A 23,624-nucleotide genomic window follows, 5' to 3' on the forward strand; every position below is an offset into this window, starting at 1 on the left:
ACAATCAATAGTTTTATTTTCTATTTTGATTTGTTCATAAAAATTACTAGTTCATTTTTGTTTTTGATCAATTATTCTGTCTATTGAGTTTAATCTTATTACCTTAATCATTTTTTCTTTCTATATCTCACTTGATTACTTTATTAATTTTGCATAAAATTTACGTAATCTACTACCAAGAATATTGCCAGTATTAAAGAAAGGAAATTTGCAATTAACTAAATGATCAACCAAGGCTAATTTTGCATATGATTTGTATAATCCACTACAAAGAATATTGTCAGCTGTATTAAAAGAAAGGAAATTTGTAATTAACTAAACCTAGCTTTAGAAAAGTATAATTGTTGATCAACCAACGCTGCCTACTACATGCATCATGCATACACTATGATTTCACATCACCCCGAAAAAAGTTAAATAAAATAACAATTGCAAATTGTGCTCTCCATGCCAAAAACCACTGTAAATTGTGAATTGATACCTTTTAAATCTACAATTTAAAATTACATAATTTAAAAAATCAACTATGTAAGTCAAAAAAATGCATGATCAGACAACGTTAACTGCAAATACAATTCGAACAAGGTGCGATCCATCAAACCACGAGACATGCCCAAAATTGTAGCCCTTGGCCGCTCGCCTCCCATCGAAGAAAAGCTTGAACGCCGCCTTCTCCACGCCCTGCCGGAACACCATCTTGCTCGGCGCCACCTTCACCACCAGCCCCGCCGGCGCGTCCACCGACGCCACGTACGTCGCGTTGCTCTCCGACCCCACGTTGGTCGCCACTCTCTTCACCTTCCTTGGCCCGTCTCGGCGGCTGAGGCTGCCGATGGAGATGGTCGGGTAGTTGAGGCTCGAGATCAGCTCCTCCGCGGCCCCTCCAGCCGGGCAGCTGAAGTTGCCCGTCCCGCTCAGCGACCGTATCGTCCGCTGCTTGTATCCCTTGTAGCAGAGGAAGTAGAGGTGATCGGTGATGCTCGTCTCGATTACTAGGCCGGGGTCCAGAGCTTTGATCGGCCTTATCTCCCCTGCTCCCACTTGGTGCGGATTTGCAGGAGAGTCTGAGGTGTTTGACACTGTTTTTCCAATGTTGTTCGAGGTTGATGCTGCAAAATAGTGATACAAAATATCATCTTCTTGTCCTAAATTGTTATTACTAATGAAAAAAATGAATGATCACCTGTTGTGATCAATGCGGACTTGATGGCGGAGAAGCTCCAGTGGGGGTGGATGGATTTGATGAAGGCCATGGCGCCTGTGACGTGGGGGCAGGCCATTGAGGTGCCGGACTTGATGCCAAATGCAGATGGTTTCTTCCCCGGTGCACCGTAGTTTGCTTCTATTTTCGGCACTGTTGCTGCAAGAATCGCCACGCCGGGTGCCATGATGTCTGGCTGAAACCAACCACCAATTTTCTCTTACACTTTGAATTTTATATTTAAGTACTCAATCGTTTAATAAACATACCTTGAGGATGTTCTCGGTGAGCCCCCCGGGGCCCCTCGAAGAGAAGGATGCAACAACTGGGGCTGGCCTCAGCCCCTTCATCTCTGTAGCTGAAAGTATAGTTGCACTAGGATTCCTGTGTGGGAGGTTTTTTTTATTAGATTTGTTTTTTCAAGCAAAATAGGGAAGTAGCTAGGCTTACTTAGTGGAGTTGATGTAGTGGAGGATTTGAGAGCCTATTGTTGCTCCAGTTTCTGCAAAAGGAAATGTGCCTGCATCAAAAGGGGAAGTTTCCTCTTCATCTCCATCTATTATGATCACCCCTTTTGCTTTGGCATCTTCCACTACTAGCTTCTTTATCCTCCTTGAAACGTTGGCCTCGTCGTTCATGCACACGACGATTTTCCCAGCTACCTTGGTGTAATCCAGAGAGCCCGGTATGCAGTTCCTAGCATCGGATGCTGAGGCGAAATTTCCAGCAATATCTTCTCCGAACACCAAGGGGTATTTCTTGCCTAATGTGAGGGGAGAGAAGTTTATTGCAAAGCCCTGCGCTCACACAAGAAGAATTGTTTAGATTAATGGTGCATTTCTGGTTGAAGTGATGTAGTAGTGTCTGAGTTCCTACCTTTAGGGATTCACCGTTTCCCAGCACGACCGTGGTCTGAAAGCCTCGATCAATGGTGGAGGCAGCCACGGTGAATATCCAAGGAGCGGAGTTGACAATGGTGTAAGGGTCAGGGCCATCGTTCCCGCCTGAGGAAACAACCATGACGCCCTTCTGCTGTGCGTGAAAGGCTCCGATTGCAATGGTGTCGCTGAGGAAATCGGACTGGAAGATGGAGCTCAGCCCGATGGAGATGGAGATGATGTCAACTCCATCCTTGACAGCATCATCAATGGCTTTTAGTATGATGGAGCCAGGGCAGCCATCCTCGGTGCAGGCCTTGTAGCTGGCTATCCTAGCAGACGGGAGGCCCCCACGGGCAGTGCCCCATGCAAGGCCATAGTAGTTGGCATTGGCAACGGGTGCTCCACCTGCAGTCGATGCAGTGTGTGTCCCGTGTCCTATGAAGTCCCTCGCTGAGCCCCTGGCCGTGGTTGGGTTCGTCTCATTTGATTTGTATGTGGAGTGATGATTTGAGTAGAATCTTGCACCTATTAACTTCCTAAATCAGGTATGGTTAGTTAGATGTAGGTTAAATTCCATTGCATTTTAAATCGAAAAAGTACCTATTGCAGTTGAATTTCTTGAAATCAGAACCCTCCATGCACACTCCTCTCCACCTTGATGGGATCTTTCCAATTTGTTGGTCACTGAAACTAGGTGACTCAGGCCATACACCTAAACACAACTCAGTCAAATATCTTAAGATGGGATTGATTGAATCATTGAATTGATTCTTGGAAATTATTTTGGGATTTGCATAAGGGAGCAATGCATATACCTGTGTCTATGATTCCAATGATAACATCAACTGACTTTTGCTCATAAGGGAAACTTGATCCAGAATTAGAATCTGCAGCTTCAAGAAAATCCCAGGAACGCGTCGTGTGGAGTTTCAGGACCGGATCAGGGAAGACCGACACAACCTCATCACGACCTGCTTTTAATATCAGCAATCAAACAAAAAGAGATTTCCAACCAGATTCAATTCTATAGTAGAAACAAGATCACACCAGATAAAACAGATGCTTCAGTCTCTGTAAGCATAGCAGAGAATCCCTTCAAAACATGATTGTAGGAGTTCAACAAGAATCTTCTTTCACCCTCTTCCCTGTCAATTGTCAACCAACATGTATTAGAGAGAGAGAGAGAGGCTTTACTTAATAAAACAATACAATTAGTTAGCACTACAACTCACCTCGGGAACAAGGATGACAGCAGCTGCAGATGGGACGAGTCATCGCTTGCACTTGAACTCGAAGAACTCCCCATGTAAACAATGTAAGGCTGCAAAATGCAAAATATCCACCATAATTCCATACACTATAAAAACTCGTCACGCCTCAAGATTTATTGAATGGTTAAGCACTTGCCTGTACCCTTGGCTTTGTCGCCATACAGCAGATAACAGCGAAGGAGAATTGTATGTAGAAGAGCTGCAACACAGAAGCCATGGTGTTTTGTGCCTGCTCACAAATGCAAGGCATATATATTCATCTAATATATAACATTTCACACACACACACTCATAGCTGAAACAAGCATACATCTATACCTTTTTTGTCTAAAACAAGACATCTGTTAAAAAAACATGTTTCAAGCAAATAAATATAGAATAAAAACATTGACACTATCTTAACTGCAATTCCTTGCTTTCAGGACAAGATATGTAGGATTATGGCCTTATTGTATCATCTCCTAATTTAATGATTAGTTAACATCAATAGATATAATTAAGCACCAAAACGGCACAAGGTTGGTTAAATAAAGAAAAAGAGGAAAATATTATATAAAACCAATGCAGTAAATTCTGAAGCTGTATTGGGGATTGCTTCATCTAGAGGCATCTTGATTACTTATTGCAATTTACTCTACACATAACCACTTTGGGCCTACATGTCAAATATTTTTTTTCTTATATACAGCTTTTAAAAAAATGTAAAACTACATTAACAAAAATTGGCCATAGTTGCAAAAAGTTTATCAAATGATTATAGTAATCATACATCAATAATTTTCATTCCTTTTGCTACCAAAAAATGGTTGGTGGTTATAATGTCATTGTTGGTCGAAGCATATAATCCTCAAAGCCATGTGGAATTATATTATTTTATATTATATGTTGGGGAAAATAATAGTATAGGGGCATCTTGAGCTTTATTCTTGTTTGTTTTTATTTCCAAACTTTTTTCTCCTCTTATCCCTAGTATATACATTGCGTGTTTTGATTGATGATGACAGCCTTGATAACACGTTTCTCAAAGTTGCTTTGAATTTATTTTTGTTCCGTTTCTCACTATCATTCACATTAACAATCCCACTTCGCATATAAATATATAATTCCCTTTACATAAAATTGTAAATTTTTGCTTCAAAATGAAAAATAACTTGCTGATTGTGTTCCCAATCAACCGTATTCCTAATTACAGTAGGAGATTGATACAATCATACAGTAGAATATGATTTATTTGGCAATTTACTTTTATATTTAGATTGATTGATTGATGAGACTAGTAGCGGATTCAGAATTTTTAATATGAGAATGCGATACAGAGGAATTGTCGGTGTTGCGTCAGGATCAGTCGGTGTCATGTTGCTAGAATGTCTTATTATCAATCAATTATTATCTTAATCGCAAATATTATGCATCAAATATGTAACAGATTCTTTTTAAAATTAAACATTAAATAATACTCAAGTGAATTCTACCATCAAGATCATATTATTCTAAATTGAGTAAAGGCCAAAACTGATCCTGAACATATGTCTATTTTATGATTTTGGTCCTATTCGGGTTTAAACCGTTTAATAATCGGCCAAATCGGGTTAAAACAATTTAAAAATTGACAGAATTGTTAGTGTAGAACCAATTGTGACCCGAGTTGAAATGTTCAGGATGCAAAAATTCAAAAGATAAAACCATCAAAATCGGTCAAAATTGAGTTAAAACTGTTTAAAAAATTGACGGAATTGCTAGTGTAGGACCAATTGTGATCCGAGTTGGAATGTTCAAGATGCAAAAATTCAAAAGATAAAGTATCGGACTAAAATTGTAAAATGGACAGGACCAGTTTTGGCCTTTACTCTTCTAAATTAAACTGGATAAATATGCTACTTTATTTTATTAATGCAAATTTAAAATAGATGACCAATAACTAATCAAAATGTTTTTTCGATTAATCGAAACTTTGGCTTCAAATATAATCAAAATGAAACCCAACTCTTATGATATGAATACTAGTGTAACACTGTGTGATGCACAAACTTTATATTTAATACTAGTAATAATTTGAATTGATAAGACAAACATAAAAAAATAAAATAACATATTTAATGAATAGTGATTGACTTAATTATCAATAATTTTGAATCGAATATTAAATCGATTTATTACTTTATTCATAAACAAATTTACATAATCCAATCTCCAAAATCAAACGCACGAAATAGAACACGATTAAACAGTTATGAACAACAATTTGACAAAAATCCATTCCTAAAAAAACGCAGAATTAATTTATAAACAACAATTTGACGAATCTTTGAAAAAAGAAACACCGCAATCGCTCCAAATCCGTCGTCGCAAACATCTGCTCACCACGATCATCTCAACCATTAGGTCTCTGAGTTCTCCCTTGGATCACACGACCTCTTTTTCCCCGAATAGCTCTCTGTCGTCATCTCCCCGCATGCCGCCCTTCTTCAGTAAAAAATGCAATGGGTATATTTTTAATGGATTTACAACTACCAAATATCATATATTTATAGTCAAATAGTAAAAGATTTAACTTCTTTTAGCTAAAAACCTTTCATATACTCCTACTAGATTAATGGATTAATTGATTAGTATATTTTTAACACTTACTAATTCTTTGAATACATTTACTCCAAAACTTCTACTGTTTTTTTGTTATCTTTTTTGTTTCTTGTACATCCAAAACTTCTAGTGTATTTAAAATTTTCTTTTAAAAGACTGTTTTATTTTATCTTTATTATTTCTTGATCATTTGTAATGCATTTTTAAATATTTTGCTCTTTCTAATATATTAAAATTTGTATCTTTAATAATTGAAAAGATGATTTTCACAGAAATAACATACGTTGCAAAATTTAAAATAAATCATCTATATAATATAGATATAAGAACCTTCATTTTTATATACAATGAAGTTTATTATCGAAGAAATAAATATATAAATTGTGATTAAAACATCCGTGGAATTTAAAAATTCTAAATCTTTAGAACTATTTATCGCGCCTTCAAATCGAAAATCTGAGATCCGTCACTGCTTATAACCTGGTGCAATGAAAGCTTGTGTTGTGACATACACATTTGCAACCAAATGGCCACTCTATGAGCATGCTCGACACTAACGTTTGCGTTGCCGCCTATTACTAATTGAGTTTGTATCTAATCCATCAATATGATTTTGAATAAATTCTCATATGAAAATTTTTCTCAAATGCATCCATTACATACTTGGAACAAAATAGTAAATTAGTAGTTATAGTTAGTCCCTATATAATCAATATTTGTATTACCAAAACGCATAAATCATTCACTAAATTGAATAATATATTAAGAATTCAAGGTTTTTAAAATATAATTTTATACCCATTCAAACACCGCGTAACTGACTTTTCAGTTGGGTAGTCGACTTTCGCTTCAATTCTACTTTAGTAGGAGTAATTGTTTCAAGAGATCCACAATAATCTGCTTAAAAAGTTGCCATTTCGTTGTATCAAAAATCTCCTTCACGTTTTGATACTTGAAGATTCAGTGCAGAGCTGCTGTTAAGTTGCCATGGATGAGTATGTGCCCTGCCTTTAATTCTCGATCATTCTTTTACTACGATTTCATGGTTTTGGATTCGTCGATTTCTTCAAATACTAGTTTGAAATAAAAATAGTGATTTAATCAGTGCTCAAATTCTTAACTATGTTAAGTGACTCGAGATGCTTGATGTAGTTGTGATTGGGAGCTTTAATGAGTAAAACCACTATAATTAGGTTTCAGTCACTTACGAATGAGTTGTTTATCTTTGTCAATTTAGGGAGAACGAGGTCGAACTTTTGCAGAGATATCGACGGGACAGGAGGATACTATTAGATTTCATACTCTCTGGTAGCTTGATAAAGAAGGTAGTTATGCCGCCTGGAGCAGTGTCGTTAGATGATGTGGATTTGGATCAAGTAAGCGTCGATTTTGTCCTGAACTGTGCTAACAAAGGTGATGATTCTTCATAGAGATTTTCTCCTCTTTTGGCTTAACTCGCTTTCTTACTTTCCATTTGGGGATCTGACGATTGTAGGTGATATGCTTGAACTCTCCGAGGCCATTCGAGATTACCATGATGGCACTCTATTCCCTAGCATGGTATGCCCATAATTTATGCAATTCCATTCTTTTAACATACTGTTTTACCTTTTGAGTTCCCTTAATATTTTTGAGTAACTGTGTTAGTGAGTGTGATCAGACACTGGTAAACTATTTAACGTTTGTTGTTACTTCAAAAAAAGAATAATGCAGGCGCCTCTAATGAGTTCTTTCTAGTCACAAGTGCTGAATCTTCTGGTTCACCTCCCCGAAGGCCACCTCCGCTGGTACCAGATGTGGTAGCAACACCAATTTTGGCAAGTCTTTCCATTTCAGAGCCTATTGAAAGTGATTTGATTGAGGAATCACAGAGCTTGTCAAAATCACAGTCTTTGAACTCTACACAACTCAAAGAACTAACAGTGGACGATATTGATGATTTTGATGATGATATGATGGAGGAGATGGAAAGCCGTAGATATTCCAGGAGAGTTCTGAATGATGCTTCTGATGTTGTTCTTGGATTGCCTTCATTTTCTACTGGTAGGTGTGGTTGGTGATGGTTCATCATGTTCCTTTGTGCTTGTCTTATTTGCTTGATGACGAGTTAATGGTGCTCTTAATTTGCGTAACTCTTCCGAGCAGGTACTTCAGAACCTGTGAGAAAATAGAATCAAAACATTCAAATATGTCCATACTCCCGTTTTTATCACTCTGAATGTAGTCAATTCTTGTAATTTTGTTGAAATTATTTCATTTTACAAGAAAGGTTGGAACCTTCTCCAAGTGAATGTTACTTAGCTCAGAAACTACCCAACTGTAATTCTTAGAAATACCTACCAGTGCTAAACTTTATTAGAATTAAGAAGTAATGTTTATGAATTTTTTTTCTTATTGTAGGTATTTCAGATGAAGATCTACGTGAAACTGCATATGAGATCCTCCTTTCTGCTGCTGGAGCTTCAGGGTACCTTTCACTGGATGAACCTCTTTCTCCTCCTCCCCAACCAAAAAAATAAAATTGTGTGTAATCGAATGTGTTTTTTCTTAACTTCATTATATTGGCAGCGGGCTTATTGTTCCAACAAAACAAAAAAAGGAAGGCAAAAGATCTAGATTGATGAGGAAGCTGGGACGAAGTAAGACTGAACAAGCAGGAACACAATCTCATAATTCCCATGGTTTAGTTGGCCTCTTGGAGATAATGCGTGTCCAGATGGAGGTCCGTTATGAGTCTCCTGCCTTTTACTTTATGAGCTCTGTTGTCCACTCCCATAGAGTGTGAAATGAATTAATGTTGAAGCTTCAATGTATCATTAAGCTTTTACTCTAATGCTTCCTTAGTAAATTAGAGACTTGGCCTTTGATTAGTTTTATTCTCTCAGCTAAAAACATGCCAATTTAGACAAACTTATAATAAGAATAGTTGCACCAAGGAACTTTTAGCTGTAATAGCATTAGTATTTTCCTTTTTGGGTTTATGCTCTTCACTTGATAGGCCTGGATGGGTATAAAAGTCTTGGTTTTGTTTCAGAAGCTTTTTGTAGAAGGTTCCCTCACAATTACTAGTTTAACGTTCGATTGTTCATACATAGTCATACCGTCCTAGGTAGTATTTTGGATTTGATAGGTTTTGCTGGATGCGTGAAATAACATGCACTTGAAGATCCTTTGCATGGCATTTTAGTGACATGAGATACACATCCTTACATACTTACTGCATTGCGAAAATTAATAAGGCGGAAGTAGAAAGTTCTACTCATTTGTATGTTCAATTTCTGTCTACTTGCTCTCCTTTTTTTAGTAAAAGCTTGTAGAAGTGTTCGCTCTTCAAGGTTCCATGGTGCCTTGTCGGACAGCTCTCCCATCAGAATTTAAAAATAGCCTCTTGCTATTACTCTAGCAATTATTAGGGCGAACTTTAGTTAGGAAGTCATATAATTTATGGAGATTCAAATGTAAAGAATTTTGATTTTTGAAATTTCTATAGCAAATAGTTCCACTTTTGGAGATGTATGGGGAGTATTTGCCTCAATTTATTTATAGAAATCTACCGAGATGCATAGTACCTTCTGCTTTAATTTGGAACAGTTTGAACTTGAAGGAAATACTATACTAGTATTATGAGAAAACTGGTCTTAGAAAGAGATGTGTTTTCGAGGGAATATGGAAATAAATTATTAATATTGGTCTAGTATTGGGAGATACAAAATGAGATCGTTCCTAACCTAAATGTTCAGTTTGAGAAATTAGTTTGCAAGCAATCTTGACTATTGGTATTAAGAAAGGAACTGGAGAAGTAGGAGCCTAATTTGATTTATGTGTTGCTAGTCATGTCAGGAGCTTTATTGGTGTCCATGGAAAATAGAGTCATCTTTGGATATAGCAAGTAATCAACAGTGAATTTATGTTTGTTAGGTACAGACATCTTGTTGATTCATTCAACCCTCTGATATTTTCACGGTGCACTGAATATGGCATGTTAGGCTGGCATATTGGCTGTTGTTAATTGAGTCTGGTAGTTCTTGAAAAGGTTCCAGCTTTGCTGATACCTTATCGGACAGTGTTACAAAGACCATGTTTACTTTATTGTTTGTTTTGAAATTGAAGTGTAATATTCTCTCACTTGAGAGGGTCTTCATAACTTGGGGAGGGTGTTCTTGATATATCTGGTATGTCACTATGTCATATGTGCATTTGAATTAAGCATCTAGAGAACAATGTTCCGTTACATCACATATATTATCTATCAGACTTAACTGACATGACTGAGTGTATCCCTGTTCTTTTCCTTTATGGATTAATAACTCAATCTAGTTGTTGCTGAAAGAAGGTTCTTAAGTTCGATAACATGTTTACCTCTGCTGCTAAGCGTTTCTACTTTTTTGCTGAGAAATCAGTTGAACACTAATAGCTGTTGTCATACTGACATTTTCCTCAAAACTTATTCTCATGCTTCTGCTTTTGTGTTCATCCACCAAATTCTGAACAGATTTCGGAGGAAATGGACATCAGAACAAGACGAGCGCTACTCAGTGCCATGGTTGGCAAAGTTGGAAAAAGGATGGATACATTATTGATCCCACTGGAATTGTTATGTTGCATATCAAGAACAGAATTTTCGGATAAGAAGTCTTATATAAAATGGCAGAAAAGACAAGTGAGCTCTCCATTTTTCCTTTCTTTTGTAAAACCCCCTACCACCCTGATGGACAGCACCTTCCTGTATTGTTTGGTTTCGTATTTCTTTTAATTTATTTCTCTTCTCGATTATATTGTCCTCTTTTGAGGATGAGGACTTCTGTTTCTTACAGAGTTGTTTTGAAACCAGTTGATATATTTAAAAGTAGTGGGAAAATATGCATATATAACTGTATGTATTTGTCAATAAAGTGTAGCTTAAGTTACCTCTTTTCTTAATAATCATTTAATTTGCTGTCAGTCCAGTTAAATATGTTGGAGGAAGGGCTTGTGAATCATCCTGTTGTGGGATTTGGAGAATCTGGCCGAAAAGCAAGTGATTTGAGGATTCTTCTGGCAAAGATTGAAGAGTCTGAGGTGTGTTTGGCTGTTATGTACTTCTCATCATTATTAACACTTTTCTAGCTTATATGACCCCCACACCATATAGCATCTTCAGTTGTTATTTCGTTGTCAGTGCTCTCCTCCCATACTTCACCTTCATGCATGCAGTGCCCTTGCATTTATTTTCTCAACTAGATCTCTTATGCTCAGAGTTTTTGGTCTTGTTAGTTTCAGTTTTAGTTCCATATTACTAATGTAATTTACGAAGTGAGTATTGACTTTCGTTTGATCAATGATGTATGATTTGATTCTCTAAGAGTTATATCTGATTGGTCGATTGTATTTTCAAAACTATGGGTTCGTGGAGAAACCAATATTCTTATAGCCAATTTGTAGAGAGGAATATTTGTATGGTCGGCCTCACATAGCGATGACATATTACTGTTATAAATGATATAGTACTCACAAAGTGTTTGCAGAAATAAAAAAATTAACAAAGCAATGTGTTTTAGGCACATAGCATAGTTGAAAATTGAAAAGAGGGGTTTGAAAATGTAAACAAAGAACCCTTTGGCTTCTGGAACTTCCCTGTCTGTTTGTGCCTACCTGAAGTGTTCTATAGATTGTATTGAGTCCTTATTGTGTCCAGTGTGATTTGAATAACCAATATACATGTTACATATATTCTTCTCATTTTCCTTCCCCCAACACCCCCTCCCCAGTGAATAAATAAAATAAAACAAACAATGATAGAAATAATCAATAAAAGAAGAGAAATGAAATGCTCCACATAACTTAGGTTCTTGCCATTGACATACTACACTTTGGGATCTAAACTATTTTTTTTTGTACCACAGTCTCTTTTGCGTATTACTAACATTTTCATTTCCTTCATCAGTCTCTTCCATCAGCTACAGGTGATCTTCAAAGGACAGAGTGTTTGAGATCTCTGAGGGAGATCACTATTCCACTTGCAGAGAGACCTGCAAGAGGTGATTTAACTGGTGAAGTATGCCACTGGGCAGATGGTTATCATTTAAATGTCAGGCTGTATGAGAAACTATTGCTTAGTGTATTTGATGTCTTGGATGAGGGCAAGCTTACAGAGGTTAGTGGGATGTCATGGGCATTATTGCATTATTTGTTTTTCTTTTTCCTCGACAAGTATGCAGTGGAAGTTGAGAGGTTTCTAGTGTTGTCAAATATGCACCACTATTTACTTTCCAGACATTTGATAGTGAATCAGTCACTAAGTTTATGTCAAAATAATTACTGGACCTCTACAGAGTTAAGGTTACTAGGACCAACTTAAAATTTTATTTTTGTTGAAAAGAAGCGCTTCTGAGTCTCATGCTTATTTCTGCCATGATTTTGTTCTTCCAGGAAGTAGAAGAAATGTTGGAGCTATTTAAGTCAACATGGCGTGTTTTAGGAATCACGGAGACAATCCATTATACGTGCTATGCATGGGTGCTATTTCGGCAGGTATAAGGCCAAATAATTTTCTCGAGTTCATTGGAATGTCTTTTTTCTAATAAGAAATTCGTTCTTTCAGTAGATGCCAAATGAGAATTTTCTCAATAGTAATGCACAGAGTGAATGTTTTTAATCAGCCATTCATCCCCCCCCCCCCCCCCCTCTTTCTTGATGTGTTTCCAGTAGTTGTCTGTACTTTTTCTTTCGTTAGTGTCTCACTGTCTTGATTCAATGTTGGCCACTCTCATATTTGCTGCTATTACTCCATATGTCTGTGGTACTACTCTTGACAGGAAGTGGGACCTTAATGGAAGGGGGTTGAGGTTAACTAATATGGCGATACAGATTGTCTCTATGGCTGTGGAGAAACTGGAAACACTCATGGTTTTTGATCTGATTATATAAGTTGAGTTTGTTACATTAGTAAAGAAGTTCTGGCATATTTGAGAATCCTGAATCCCTGAGACTAAATAAATTGTACTCCTAATAAGTTTTTGTTGGAGGAAACGTGTTAGGATAATGTAAATTTAGGAGATTAACAAGTATGCTGTGGACGAACGCTTGCAATAATAAATTGATTTTTACCGAGTACCTTCTTTTAATTGGCTTCTTTTGTGGCTGTCGGGGGCATGGACTCAATAGAAGGTTTATATCCTTTGTTGCTGGTCTCTCCCATATACCTCTAAAAAATTCTATCTGCAATTTTACATCAACTTGTCTATGTGGCTTTTGAGGGTACGTGAACTTTTTATTGCATATTTTTTGAGAAGAACTTCCAATTGCATATTGAATACAAGTATAATTCTAAGCGAATTCTTTCACATGCCATTGTCATACTTTGAATATTGCTGGCGGAGTTCAAATCACGCAGTCTCCTGACCTTATTTTACACACTCAAAGCTGCTAGTACATTTTTCTCTCTGTTGACCACCATCCTCTTACATGTGCGTCACAGTTTGTCATCACCGGTGAGGAAGATGTCCTGCAGCATTCCATCAACCAGTTGAAGAGAATACCTTTGAAGGAGCAGCGAGGTCCACAGGAAAGATTGCATTTGAGGAGCTTGAGTTGCAGAGTTCAGACTGAAAAGGGATTTGAGGACTTGACTTTCTTGCAATCATTCCTAATACCTATCCAGAAATGGGCTGATATGCGATTGGCTGATTACCATCTTCATTTTCCTGAGGTCTTTTGCTATCCTTAAGTTGATTGATTTGACATGAATTAGTTCGGTTTTCCACCATTTAAACATCTTTTGATTGTCTCCTTTAAATTTATTTCATTTCTCTCAGCTTCAAGAAATAGATCTAACAAATGTAGCTATTGCAACTTTTAACATTGTTGCTGGGTTCTTTCCTAAAAAGTCAGTCCGTTGAGTAATTTTTCATGACATTTTAATTTGTTATGGTGGCTAGAATGAAAACGTTATAAGTTAAATAATAGTATTGTGTTAACTCTTCTGTAAGATTCAAATTTTCTACCTCTAAAGTTCTAATGCAGTTTGTGGATATCTATTTTTTATGATAGTCTAGCAGTATGACTGCATCAATACTCACATGTTAAGTATGATGTTTCATCATTTGACTGGTTGGTTGTATTGGTTGACCAAGCTAGATATCATCCATGTAGATGTATTTATTGGTACACTACTGTTCTTAAGTAGCTATATATATACTCCGCATAACATTGGGACCTCCCTAGCCCATTTTCGTTTCTATCTAGCATATATAGAAGATGGTGATCTAGAAGTGTAAGGTATAGGTATGTGAGCAAACTTGCTATTGTTTTTCAAATCAATCTGTGTGCAGGAAAATGCAAAAGATAGGGAATGTTAATGAGGACTTATTATTTTATTTGGTATACAGTGCCTCCTTTTCTATTCATGATTTTGATTTAGTTGTACTAAAACGTCTTGACATATTTAATTCCTTAAACACTTGTGTGTTATTTATGGCTTAGGAATGTACACACACATATGTATATATATATATATATAGGTGAGTTAGTTGCTCAAGGCACTTGCTAAAATCCAAGTTCTGGTGTTAATAAATTATATTGATCCACCCTGAATGTTCTGATGGACCAAAAAGTCAACTTGTTAGGCTGTTAGCTGCCCTGTATTTAGTTGCTGGTTATTGTCATCATTATTACTCCCTCCGTCCTCGAATAGGAGTCCTGTTTTTCTATTTAGTCCATCCGTGAATAGGAGTCCCGGTTCATTTTTACTATAAATGGTAATAGGGTCCCACATTTCACTAACTCATTCCACTCACATTTTATTTAAAACTAATATATGCAAGTGGGACCCATATTCCTCTAACTTATTTCCACTCACTTTTCCTCACATTTCTTAAAACCCGTGCCGCCAAGAAATGGGACTCCTAATGGCGGACGGAGGGAGTATTTGTTATTTGTCATTATTGTTTTGTATTTTTATTTTTCTAATATTGCTTATTGTGAATCATGATCAAAACTTTGGATGATGACCATCTCTTTTAATTACTACTCCGTATTTACTTCTCTTTCATGTTAGGGATTGAGAATGATGGAAAATGCATTAGTAGTTGCCATGGTTGCTCGGAGGCTTCTTCTTGAAGAACTTGACTTGGTAATGAGTTTTCCTTGGTTAATCTCATAATTTGCTTCTGTCCAAAGGAATATTTAAGCATTTATTTGTGTATACTCATACTTCACTCATGCTTTGTGAATCATTGAGTAGATTTATTGTTGTAGAGGTTCTTCAGTAATTCTTTTCAGTACAAGTACAACTCTGAACTCTCACACGAACTTCATCAAAAGCCAATTCTATTTCTGCAATGCCTCTGTTTTCTTCACTTATTGGCCTCTCTTGCTAGTGAAATGCCAAAGCTGACAAACACAACTCCTTTAGTTATTACGGGTACATTCTTTTGATGGAAAAGAGTGAAAAACATAGATTTTCACTCTTTTTTCCACTCTTCTCACATGTTCTGTAGGAACGATAATATTCCCCCCACGGCAGGATGTGAAAAAAAAATTCAGGCAGCCCCCTTTGCCTCATTTTCACTCCTTAACACTTGATGTGATAACATGCGATAAAAAAGATGGGGACATTAAAATGTGATAATTCTCTTCCCATCTTTTCTTATTCCTCGTTTTCTTATGTTAAAGTTACAACCAAAGAGAATGCACCCTACTGTTATAGAGGGGAAGAAATACTAAATGGTGTCATTAGTGTGAAACAAATATACAAGAAATCAAGAACGGTGAAAAAAAAAAAAGTATCATTGAGTAGGAGTCACAGGCCTTTATTTTATTGCAATAGAATTGTCAGCTAATTTGAACAATATTAAACTAACTCTTGGATTTCAGACAATGCAGGGTCCACCTGTCACAGATATAGAGCAAATCGAGATATATGTGCTATCTTCAATCAAGCAAGCATTTTCCAGAGTGAGTGCTTGAATCTAAATATTTATCAGAAAGCTTATAAGCTGAAGGATAGTTTGGAAAATATTGGATATTACAAAAGTCACAGAACATTGGCTGTGTAGATCTTTAAGCTTTGCAAAAAAATGCGACTTTCCTGCAATCTGTTAGAGCAAAAGGAGTTCAATTTGAAGTATTTATAGGAGGATATGGGACCTGAGAAATTATCATGAACAGGAAGGCTATTGTCTTTCTACTTGTATTAAAATGATTATTATGACTTTGGTAAGCAAATATAGCTATGCTTTTAAAGTTAAAACTGGTATCATCAATAATCTTTCTTCTAATAATACTAGCTTATTGATGAATAGCTTATTATGATATGGGTGACCATTTTACATTTGCATAGAGCTTAAATCTTGTGGCTACACTGTATTGTATTAATCAGAGGTAAAAGTTATTTATTGAGATTATATATATCTTTATATTTGTATCCTCCTTTGCAGATTATACAGGATGTCGAAACACTGTCTGACTCAACAAACGAACATCCTTTAGCATTACTAGCTGAACAGGCTAAAAAACTTGTTAAAAACAGTACAACCATGTATTTTCCTATATTAACTCTGCGGCATCAGAATGCAAGTGCAGTTGCAGTTTCTCTTATTCACAAGCTTTATGGCATCAAACTGGTAAACTTGCATCCTAACATTTCCTCACCATTCTGACTAGCGTGGAAGTCTAATTACTCTAATTTCCTTAGAAACCATTCCTTGAAAGCGCTGAGCACCTGACCGAGGATGTTGTTTCTGTGTTCCCGGCTGCTGATAATCTTGAGCAAAACTTAATAGCTGTTATCACATCTACCTGTGAAGAGGGCACTGCAGAGGCTTACCTCAAGAAGCTAAATTTGTATAAGGTGAGGGTTGTTTTTGAATATATTTAATATGCTGTACCAAGGATGTAGGAAATATTATGGGCGACATGTTTTGATGGCATTGAGTTATGTGAATGTTATCAAAAAGTTGTCATGCACCGCCATGGTGCTTTTCCGTGGCAGGATTTTGGCAAAACGCCATCGCCATGACGGTTTATGGCAGATTTTGATTAGCTTAGCTCTAAATCCAACCCAATTTCCCAAATGACCCGGCCCATTTGCCCAAAATCTGACCCGTTTTCACATTTGAAATAGGATTTTAATATGTTTTCAGATTTCACTCCTCTATGAGTGGCTATATTATCCGAGTGGAAGTGTGTGAACTGTGTAAGTAACCTTACTCATCTATCGCACCTTGTATTAAACCTTTTCCATATATTCCCTTTTTTCTGTTGTGAGATTCACATACGACTAAAGGCTTTAGAGCCTCTCATCTAATGTGCTTTTATTAAATTCCCTAGTTTTAACTGCATCATTTTTGTACAATAATTAGTATTTTAATGGAAGTTTCTACACTTATTTGTATTATTCAGATTGAGACTGTATCTGGAACATTGGTGTTGCGATGGGTCAATGCACAACTTGCAAGAATTTTAGCATGGGTGGAACGAGTCCTGCAGCAGGAGGTATCAACTTATATTAACAGTTCATAAACTATAGATATCAGGTTGTGCACTTCTATGTCAAAGAAGAGTTAGGCCAGAGTACAGTACTGCAAAGTTTATGCTGTACTAAACTTTTTGGTGCAGTAAAGTTGATATAATACTTTAAATGGATGGTGGAATCTGTTCTTGGTGGTAGGGCATGGTTAAACTTTTAGTAGGCATAGAGTAGGAGAAACCCTTTCCTTTTTGCCTTGTCAACACCCAACTCTTGATCTGTCTTAACTCTTAACCTTTTGAAGCTGTAAAGTTGGTGCAACATGATAAAAGAAGGGAATGCTCATACTATAAACACAGACCAACTGTATGAAAAAAAACCACAACGGAAACCAAATGTAATTGAACACAAAATAGATCGGAAAAACTGGAAAGAAACTCCTCTCTCGAGGCCTTGACCTAAAGCCAAAACAAACTAATATTCTGCACAAAACCCCCTCTCAAACCTCAAGGGTATTTATAGAGAAAGACTCCAACTAAACAAATACTAACAAACTATAACATCTAGAGGATATACATGAAAAGAAAGACTCCTAACAAACTACTCCCTCTGTCCCAATGAAGATCAACAAAGGGGACAACAAAGATGGCCCATTTCTAAAAATGAAAACACCTCTATCTCTACTTTATTCTCTCTACTACATAAAATCCCACGGCGTCCAAGAAAGAGGCCATCTTCCTTGGGGACGGAGGGAGTATAATATCTAAAGGATAATCAATCCTTCACATCTGTATCACAATATTATTTTCTTTATGTGTAGCCACTAGCCAGTGCCCCTCTGAAGTTGGATTAGAATACCTGTAATTTGTGAAGTTAGACTAGTTGATGTGCCTTGATGGCCGAAAGCATGACGTTGGGTTGAATTTCTAATATTGCATATGTCATCCTAGTTCTCATGTTAACATGTTTGCTTATGTTTTTAGTTTGATTTTTGAGTGCATTGTTCTCATGTTATCCTAGTTTTAGTTTGATTTTTGAGTGAATTTCTAATATTGCATATGTTATCCTAGTTCTCATGTTAACATGTTTGCTTATGTTTATAGTTTGATTTTTGAGTGCATTGTTCTCCGATGAAACAGTATCTCCATACTGGCCAAATATATTACTCCTCTATTAGCCATATGAAAGCCACAAAGCTTTGTGAGAATCTTATGTCATGCTTTAGCTCCATAATTTCTGTGGAAATGTGATATTGAAAGTGAGTTCTGTGATATAGCATGTTGATATTTTGATGTCTGTATCATACCTGAACTTAATGTTTCTATTCAGTTTCTTGGATAACAACACACATTATATTTTAGATCAATTGAGGTGCCCGTTTTTTTTTCTAATTTACCCTTCGCTGAGTAATTGGATAACCCTTTGTCTGAGAATTGATCTTTTAATCAAAAGTTTACTTTTATATCTCTTTATTCCTTATTGTTCTATGCAAATAAGGACTGAACTCTTCTTCTCCATCTTCCTTGTTTTTTCCTTTTCTTCTTCAGAATTGGTCTCCAGTCTCAGCACAGCAAAGGCATGGAAGCTCGATAGTTGAGGTCTACAGGATTGTTGAGGAGGTTTGTTTGCTATGATGTTCAGATTTTTCTTGTCTTTCTTATCTGATTTTCACTCCATTCATAAAGACTCTTGTCATATAGCTTCAGTTTTATGATATAGTGTGGTTGTAACAAAGTTCTATGGCAAGATGAGAGATTTTCATCGTAATGACTGTTAAAAGACATTGTTCACTCAAATAAGGTTCTTTTAGGTATTTTCATGCATACCATCTGGCCTAATAGACTCAGGGTTATCCGGTTATGCTAACTCCATTATTACAGATTAGGATGAAATTTAGTTAATTGACAATGGAAGCAATACAATATGATTAAGTTCAAACGCCAATAAGTAGAATTGTTAAGTAATAAGGTTATATAGATACTTATAGGCATTTGCCCAAGCACCTTCTGTTAAGGGGAGAGACGACCTGTGCACGAACTGCTTGTTCATATGCCAGACACAGTAATAACTATCTAAATGTATGCAAACCCTGCCCTAAATCCTCCACTCAAATCAAATCCTTCGATCAACGTAAGCTAATTAAGAAGGATTATTTACCAGTAGCATAGCAGAATAACTAAATAAATATGCAGTGAACGTTATGATAAAAATTAAGGATATAAATAATATTACAGTCATGTTATAATTAAACTCAATTGAGAGCCCATTTGTTGATTTTGTTTGCAGACAGTTGATCAGTTCTTTGCTCTTAAAGTTCCAATGAGGCCTGGAGAGCTCAGAAGCCTCTTTCGTGGCATTGACAGTGCATTCCAAGTGTACACCAAGCATGTTGTGGACAGTCTAGGTATTGTATTCGTGCATGTGATTTCAATTTGATCCTGTCTTGTGGTTTCTGTTTTTATTCGCCCGTTTGCTTTACAACGAGCTTTGTGAATTGGTATAGAGTTGAGTAGTGTTTTGTGGCGTCCAATTGTACGTCCCTAGCTTGCGCACTTGTTTGTCTGTTTCTTTTATTAAATTAGATCTGGAAGGATATGTCCGGGGTGCTTAAAATATCATTTTATTCAAATTCCTGTATTTCTTACCTGTGGCTTTGGATACATGGATCCAAATTTAGGATTCAACAACTTTTATTCAAGCTTCAGCCTGATAATTGATATCATGAAACTCTTTATTCTACTGCAGCTGACAAGGAAGACATAATTCCACCCGTGCCCATTCTTACCCGATTCCGGAGAGAAAGTGGAATCAAAGCTTTTGTGAAGAAGGAATTGACAGATCCAAGGCTGCCTGATGTCAGAAAATCTAATGATATCAATGTTCTAACAACACCTACCCTTTGTGTTCAATTAAATACTCTTTATGTAAGTTGGATCCGCTTTTCTAACCTTTATGACAATGCCATTTTCTCAACTTCCTTATGCCTTCTGATACGCTTGATCACAATAAAGATTGATGTAGAAGGATCCTGATTAGGTTGACTTAAGGAAAAGGGTCCATCTATTCACAATAAATAGCTTTACATTTTCACTCAGATTTTGCTTTGGGAATAACCAGTAGCCACTGGTGGATTTTAGGTGATTCTTTGTTGTCTCGGCTGAACAATGTCGTATTTCTTTTAGGGTGAATCATGAATTTTTCAGGTGTGTCAATTGTGTACTCCTAAAGTTGAAGTTGGCTGAAGACACTTTTGGTTTAGTGGCAAAAGAAATATGGATCAATTATAAAAGTCAACTCATTTTTGGTAATCATGTACCATTGTGTTGCAAACTACCTTTATTAGATAGCTTTAATTATTTGTCTCTGAAAATAGTGTTTGTGTGCAATTATTGTTGGGTTATTTTCGACTGATTGCTATTCTACAATAGCGCATTTGGTTCATTTGACCAAAATTTATTTGAACTAGACCTACCACTGATCTATACTTTTCCATCTGATTCCTTTCCTCCACTTGAGGTATTTATCAGGGAACATCTTCTATCTGTTTGTTCATGCCTATTAACATATTGCTTTTGATGTATTCGTAATTATGTACCATCTAACACTAATGCAAGCCTTTTGCCAACCTTAGTATGCGATCAGCCAACTCAATAAATTGGAAGACAGCATTTCGGAGAGATGGTCTAAAAAGAATCATAGTCAAACAATAAGTAAGTAATGTGTACTTATATTTCATTGCAAATTGTTGTTTTTAATCTGTTCTGAGACAGACTATATTTTAAGTTAAATGCATTGCTTTCTCCTAGAGCAAATATGAAAATCAATTGAGCTCTTACAGGGGCTAATGTAACCACATTGGTCAACTACCTCTCCAATTCAACCTTTCTAAAGATTGCCATATTCTTAGAGGCTCATATTTTGTTAATATAACTCTTTGAGCTGATTTCGTTGTCAGATCTCTACTTATTATTGTTATTTATTATTCTTTATTAGTTAGTTGTATAGTAAGAAGTCTAGTTCTTAGAGAGAGCTTTTATATTTAGAGTTGAGTTTAGTTTAGGAGTCCTTGTTTGATTAGGAGTCTGTCAGTATGTTAAAAAAATAGGGCTATGTTTCTAATGTTTTATTCGTCAAGAAATATAGTTTGAGTTCAGTATATCTGCTGTGGTCCTTATCAGAGGAACGGCCTCTTCGGGGTGGACTTTATCTTTTGTTCTTTTTGTTCTATCGCCGTTATTTCCGTTCATTGATTCTATTGTTGTTATTTTCTGCTCTTTCCTTCTTCGTTTATTTCTGTTCTTTCCAGCTTCCACCGCCCATCGTCTATCATCTACTCTGCGTTTCTTAATTTCTTGCCATTCTTCCCGTCTTTTCCTAGTGATTCTTGTGTTCTAAGTCTGCAAAGATTTTATATACAACTTTGGAACACTTTAGCTGGATTCCTGTCGAACCTATAGCAAGCACTTAATGCTAGTGCATTTGGAAAAATAGAATACATATTTACTGATTCCTTTCACATTAACAACTTTTATATTGCTCCTCCTGTTCTCCATTTTCAGAAAAACTAGTAAATAGTAACTCAAAGAATTCCACCCAGAAGGATGGTTTCGATGGAAGTCGAAAAGATATCAATGCTGCTATGGACCATATGTGTGAATTTACTGGTATGTCTCATATATAGTGTATCTCTGAAGTTTGCAATGTATGCATTGTATGCTAATGATTTCTGCATATACTTCTAGGAACCAAAACAATTTTTTGGGACTTGAGAGAGCAATTCATTGATGGTCTCTATAAGCCAAGTGTTGCTCAGTCCAGGCTGGAAACTGTGATTGAGCCTCTTGATATGGTATGATCTTTTGAAGTTGGGAAGAAAATGCTTTGTTTAGTTTTTTTCTATTTGGATTCAATTTGCCCAAATGGCATTCATTTAATTCTTGTATTTTCTGTCGCTCTAAGTCTTGCATCCTACCTAGCCTCTAGAGATATTCCAAATTAAGACCTTGAGTAACTAATAGACTGCCCAAGGCTAGCTATGTGATTTATGAATGTTTTTGAAACATTCCATATCATTCATCAATAACCCTTAAACAAAGAAAAGGAAAATGTGACGTATTACCCTATAATTTAACATAGAAATCGCAAGGATATTTTCAGCCTGCTCCAGAAGCTCTGATATGTAAAGTTTCTTATCAAACCCAACTTTATCATGAAGAGAAACTCTTGAGGCTGACATACAGATTTCATTATAATGGCTGCAGGTACTCAGCAAGTTGTGTGATGTCATAGTAAAACCTCTTAGAGATCGTGTAGTAACAGGACTTCTTCAAGCATCCCTGGTTTGCTACTCTACCTTGATTGTCTAAACTGGCAGAATTGCAGAAATAATAGAGTCATCAATTGATATAATCTACTTTGTACCAGGATGGCTTAATCCGTGTGATACTAGATGGAGGTCCGTCACGTATGTTTACTCCAGCTGATGCTAAGTTTATGGATGAAGACTTGGAGGTTTTAAAGGTAAATCATAGAAGTTGTCAGTTGTGTGAGAGACTTGTTTGGCTCCATCATCACAGCTAATGAGAAATATGAACTAATTATGTTTCCATAATAATTATCTACATAACACTCTAGGAGTTTTTCATATCTGGAGGAGATGGGCTCCCAAGAGGAGTTGTGGAAAACCAAGTAGTTCGTGCCCAGCAGATTATAAAGTTAGTTGGCTATGAGGTTAGTATGGAATCAGCACTGTGCTCAGCTTCATTCTTGTGCTTACACATGAACCATACTAGGGTCTTTAAACACGAAAAACTGTTTTCTGACATTGCGCATTTGTCTCTCCTTTTTATTTCTCATCTCGTGTTTTGCTTTTGGGATGCAGACTCGAGAATTGATAGAGGACTTGAGATCTGCTAGTGAGATGGAAATGCAGGGTGGAAGAGGTAAACTGGGTGCAGATTCAAAGACCCTTATTAGAATTCTATGCCACAGGGGTGATTCAGAGGCTTCTCAGTTCCTCAAGAAGCATTACAAAATACCTAAATCCGCAGCTTAGAACATCTCTGTTTCTTGCTTGTGAAGGATGTTAGGCTGCTTTGTAACTACATAGTGCGTTAGTAATTTTTTATTGTATTTTTGAACTGGAATATGATGATAATTTATTAAATTATTTGTGTATATTTAAAGGAAAAATGTTACATCAAGGTTGGATTTTCTTATCAACTTGTTAGTAGCTAATACTGAAT

At 36.4% G+C, this 23,624-nt stretch overlaps 2 protein-coding genes across 5 annotated transcripts; one reads left to right on the forward strand and one right to left on the reverse strand.

The window, feature by feature from the left end:
- Positions 1–448: 448 nt before the first annotated feature.
- On the reverse strand, positions 449–3,690 carry LOC125219490 (CO(2)-response secreted protease-like). Of its 3 annotated transcripts, XM_089068356.1 has the most exons (11): positions 3,672–3,690; positions 3,490–3,582; positions 3,315–3,403; positions 3,130–3,227; positions 2,898–3,053; positions 2,683–2,794; positions 2,078–2,618; positions 1,652–1,998; positions 1,471–1,585; positions 1,184–1,397; positions 449–1,109 (listed from the first exon to the last, which is right to left on the reverse strand). In XM_089068356.1, exons 2-11 carry the CDS (start codon positions 3,568–3,570, stop codon positions 550–552), a joined length of 2,313 nt encoding a protein of 770 aa, XP_088924482.1. In that variant the 5' UTR covers positions 3,571–3,582; positions 3,672–3,690; the 3' UTR covers positions 449–549. The 3 variants fall into 3 exon arrangements, with proteins under 3 accessions (XP_088924482.1, XP_047977431.1, XP_047977432.2); XM_048121474.2 differs by lacking the exon at positions 3,672–3,690 and having other exon boundaries at positions 3,490–3,636; XM_048121475.2 differs by lacking the exon at positions 3,672–3,690 and having other exon boundaries at positions 3,496–3,582.
- Positions 3,691–6,740: 3,050 nt separating this feature from the next.
- LOC125219693 (protein unc-13 homolog) lies at positions 6,741–23,601 on the forward strand. Of its 2 annotated transcripts, XM_048121736.2 has the most exons (26): positions 6,741–6,928; positions 7,171–7,346; positions 7,429–7,493; positions 7,637–7,976; positions 8,334–8,400; positions 8,502–8,655; positions 10,426–10,593; positions 10,881–10,991; positions 11,857–12,066; positions 12,342–12,443; positions 13,390–13,620; positions 14,968–15,042; positions 15,786–15,866; positions 16,349–16,534; positions 16,606–16,761; positions 17,313–17,405; positions 18,927–18,998; positions 19,666–19,783; positions 20,125–20,303; positions 21,011–21,089; positions 21,939–22,043; positions 22,122–22,228; positions 22,641–22,718; positions 22,804–22,899; positions 23,014–23,109; positions 23,261–23,601. In XM_048121736.2, exons 1-26 carry the CDS (start codon positions 6,921–6,923, stop codon positions 23,432–23,434), a joined length of 3,327 nt encoding a protein of 1,108 aa, XP_047977693.2. In that variant the 5' UTR covers positions 6,741–6,920; the 3' UTR covers positions 23,435–23,601. The 2 variants fall into 2 exon arrangements, with proteins under 2 accessions (XP_047977693.2, XP_088920075.1); XM_089063949.1 differs by lacking the exon at positions 6,741–6,928 and having other exon boundaries at positions 7,283–7,346; positions 7,647–7,976.
- The last annotated feature ends 23 nt before the right edge of the window (positions 23,602–23,624 follow it).

The sequence above is a fragment of the Salvia hispanica genome, chromosome 1 (genome assembly GCF_029641045.1).
Source record: "Salvia hispanica isolate PSC_SH4W2 chromosome 1, Shi_PSC_v1, whole genome shotgun sequence".
NCBI classification, from domain to species: domain Eukaryota; kingdom Viridiplantae; phylum Streptophyta; class Magnoliopsida; order Lamiales; family Lamiaceae; genus Salvia; species Salvia hispanica.

Excerpts from the sequence above, each read along its gene's own strand:
- LOC125219490 (XM_048121474.2), bottom strand. The coding sequence starts at position 3,603 with ATGCCTTGCATTTGTGAGCAGGCACAAAACACCATGGCTTCTGTGTTG. Across the intron at positions 2,619-2,682 it reads AAGAAATTCAACTGCAATAG|GAAGTTAATAGGTGCAAGAT; the intron begins GTACTTTTTCGA and ends TACCTGATTTAG. Across the intron at positions 1,398-1,470 it reads TCACCGAGAACATCCTCAAG|CCAGACATCATGGCACCCGG; the intron begins GTATGTTTATTA and ends GGTTGGTTTCAG.
- LOC125219693 (XM_048121736.2), top strand. Across the intron at positions 13,621-14,967 it reads ACCATCTTCATTTTCCTGAG|GGATTGAGAATGATGGAAAA; the intron begins GTCTTTTGCTAT and ends CTTTCATGTTAG. Across the intron at positions 15,043-15,785 it reads TTCTTGAAGAACTTGACTTG|ACAATGCAGGGTCCACCTGT; the intron begins GTAATGAGTTTT and ends CTTGGATTTCAG.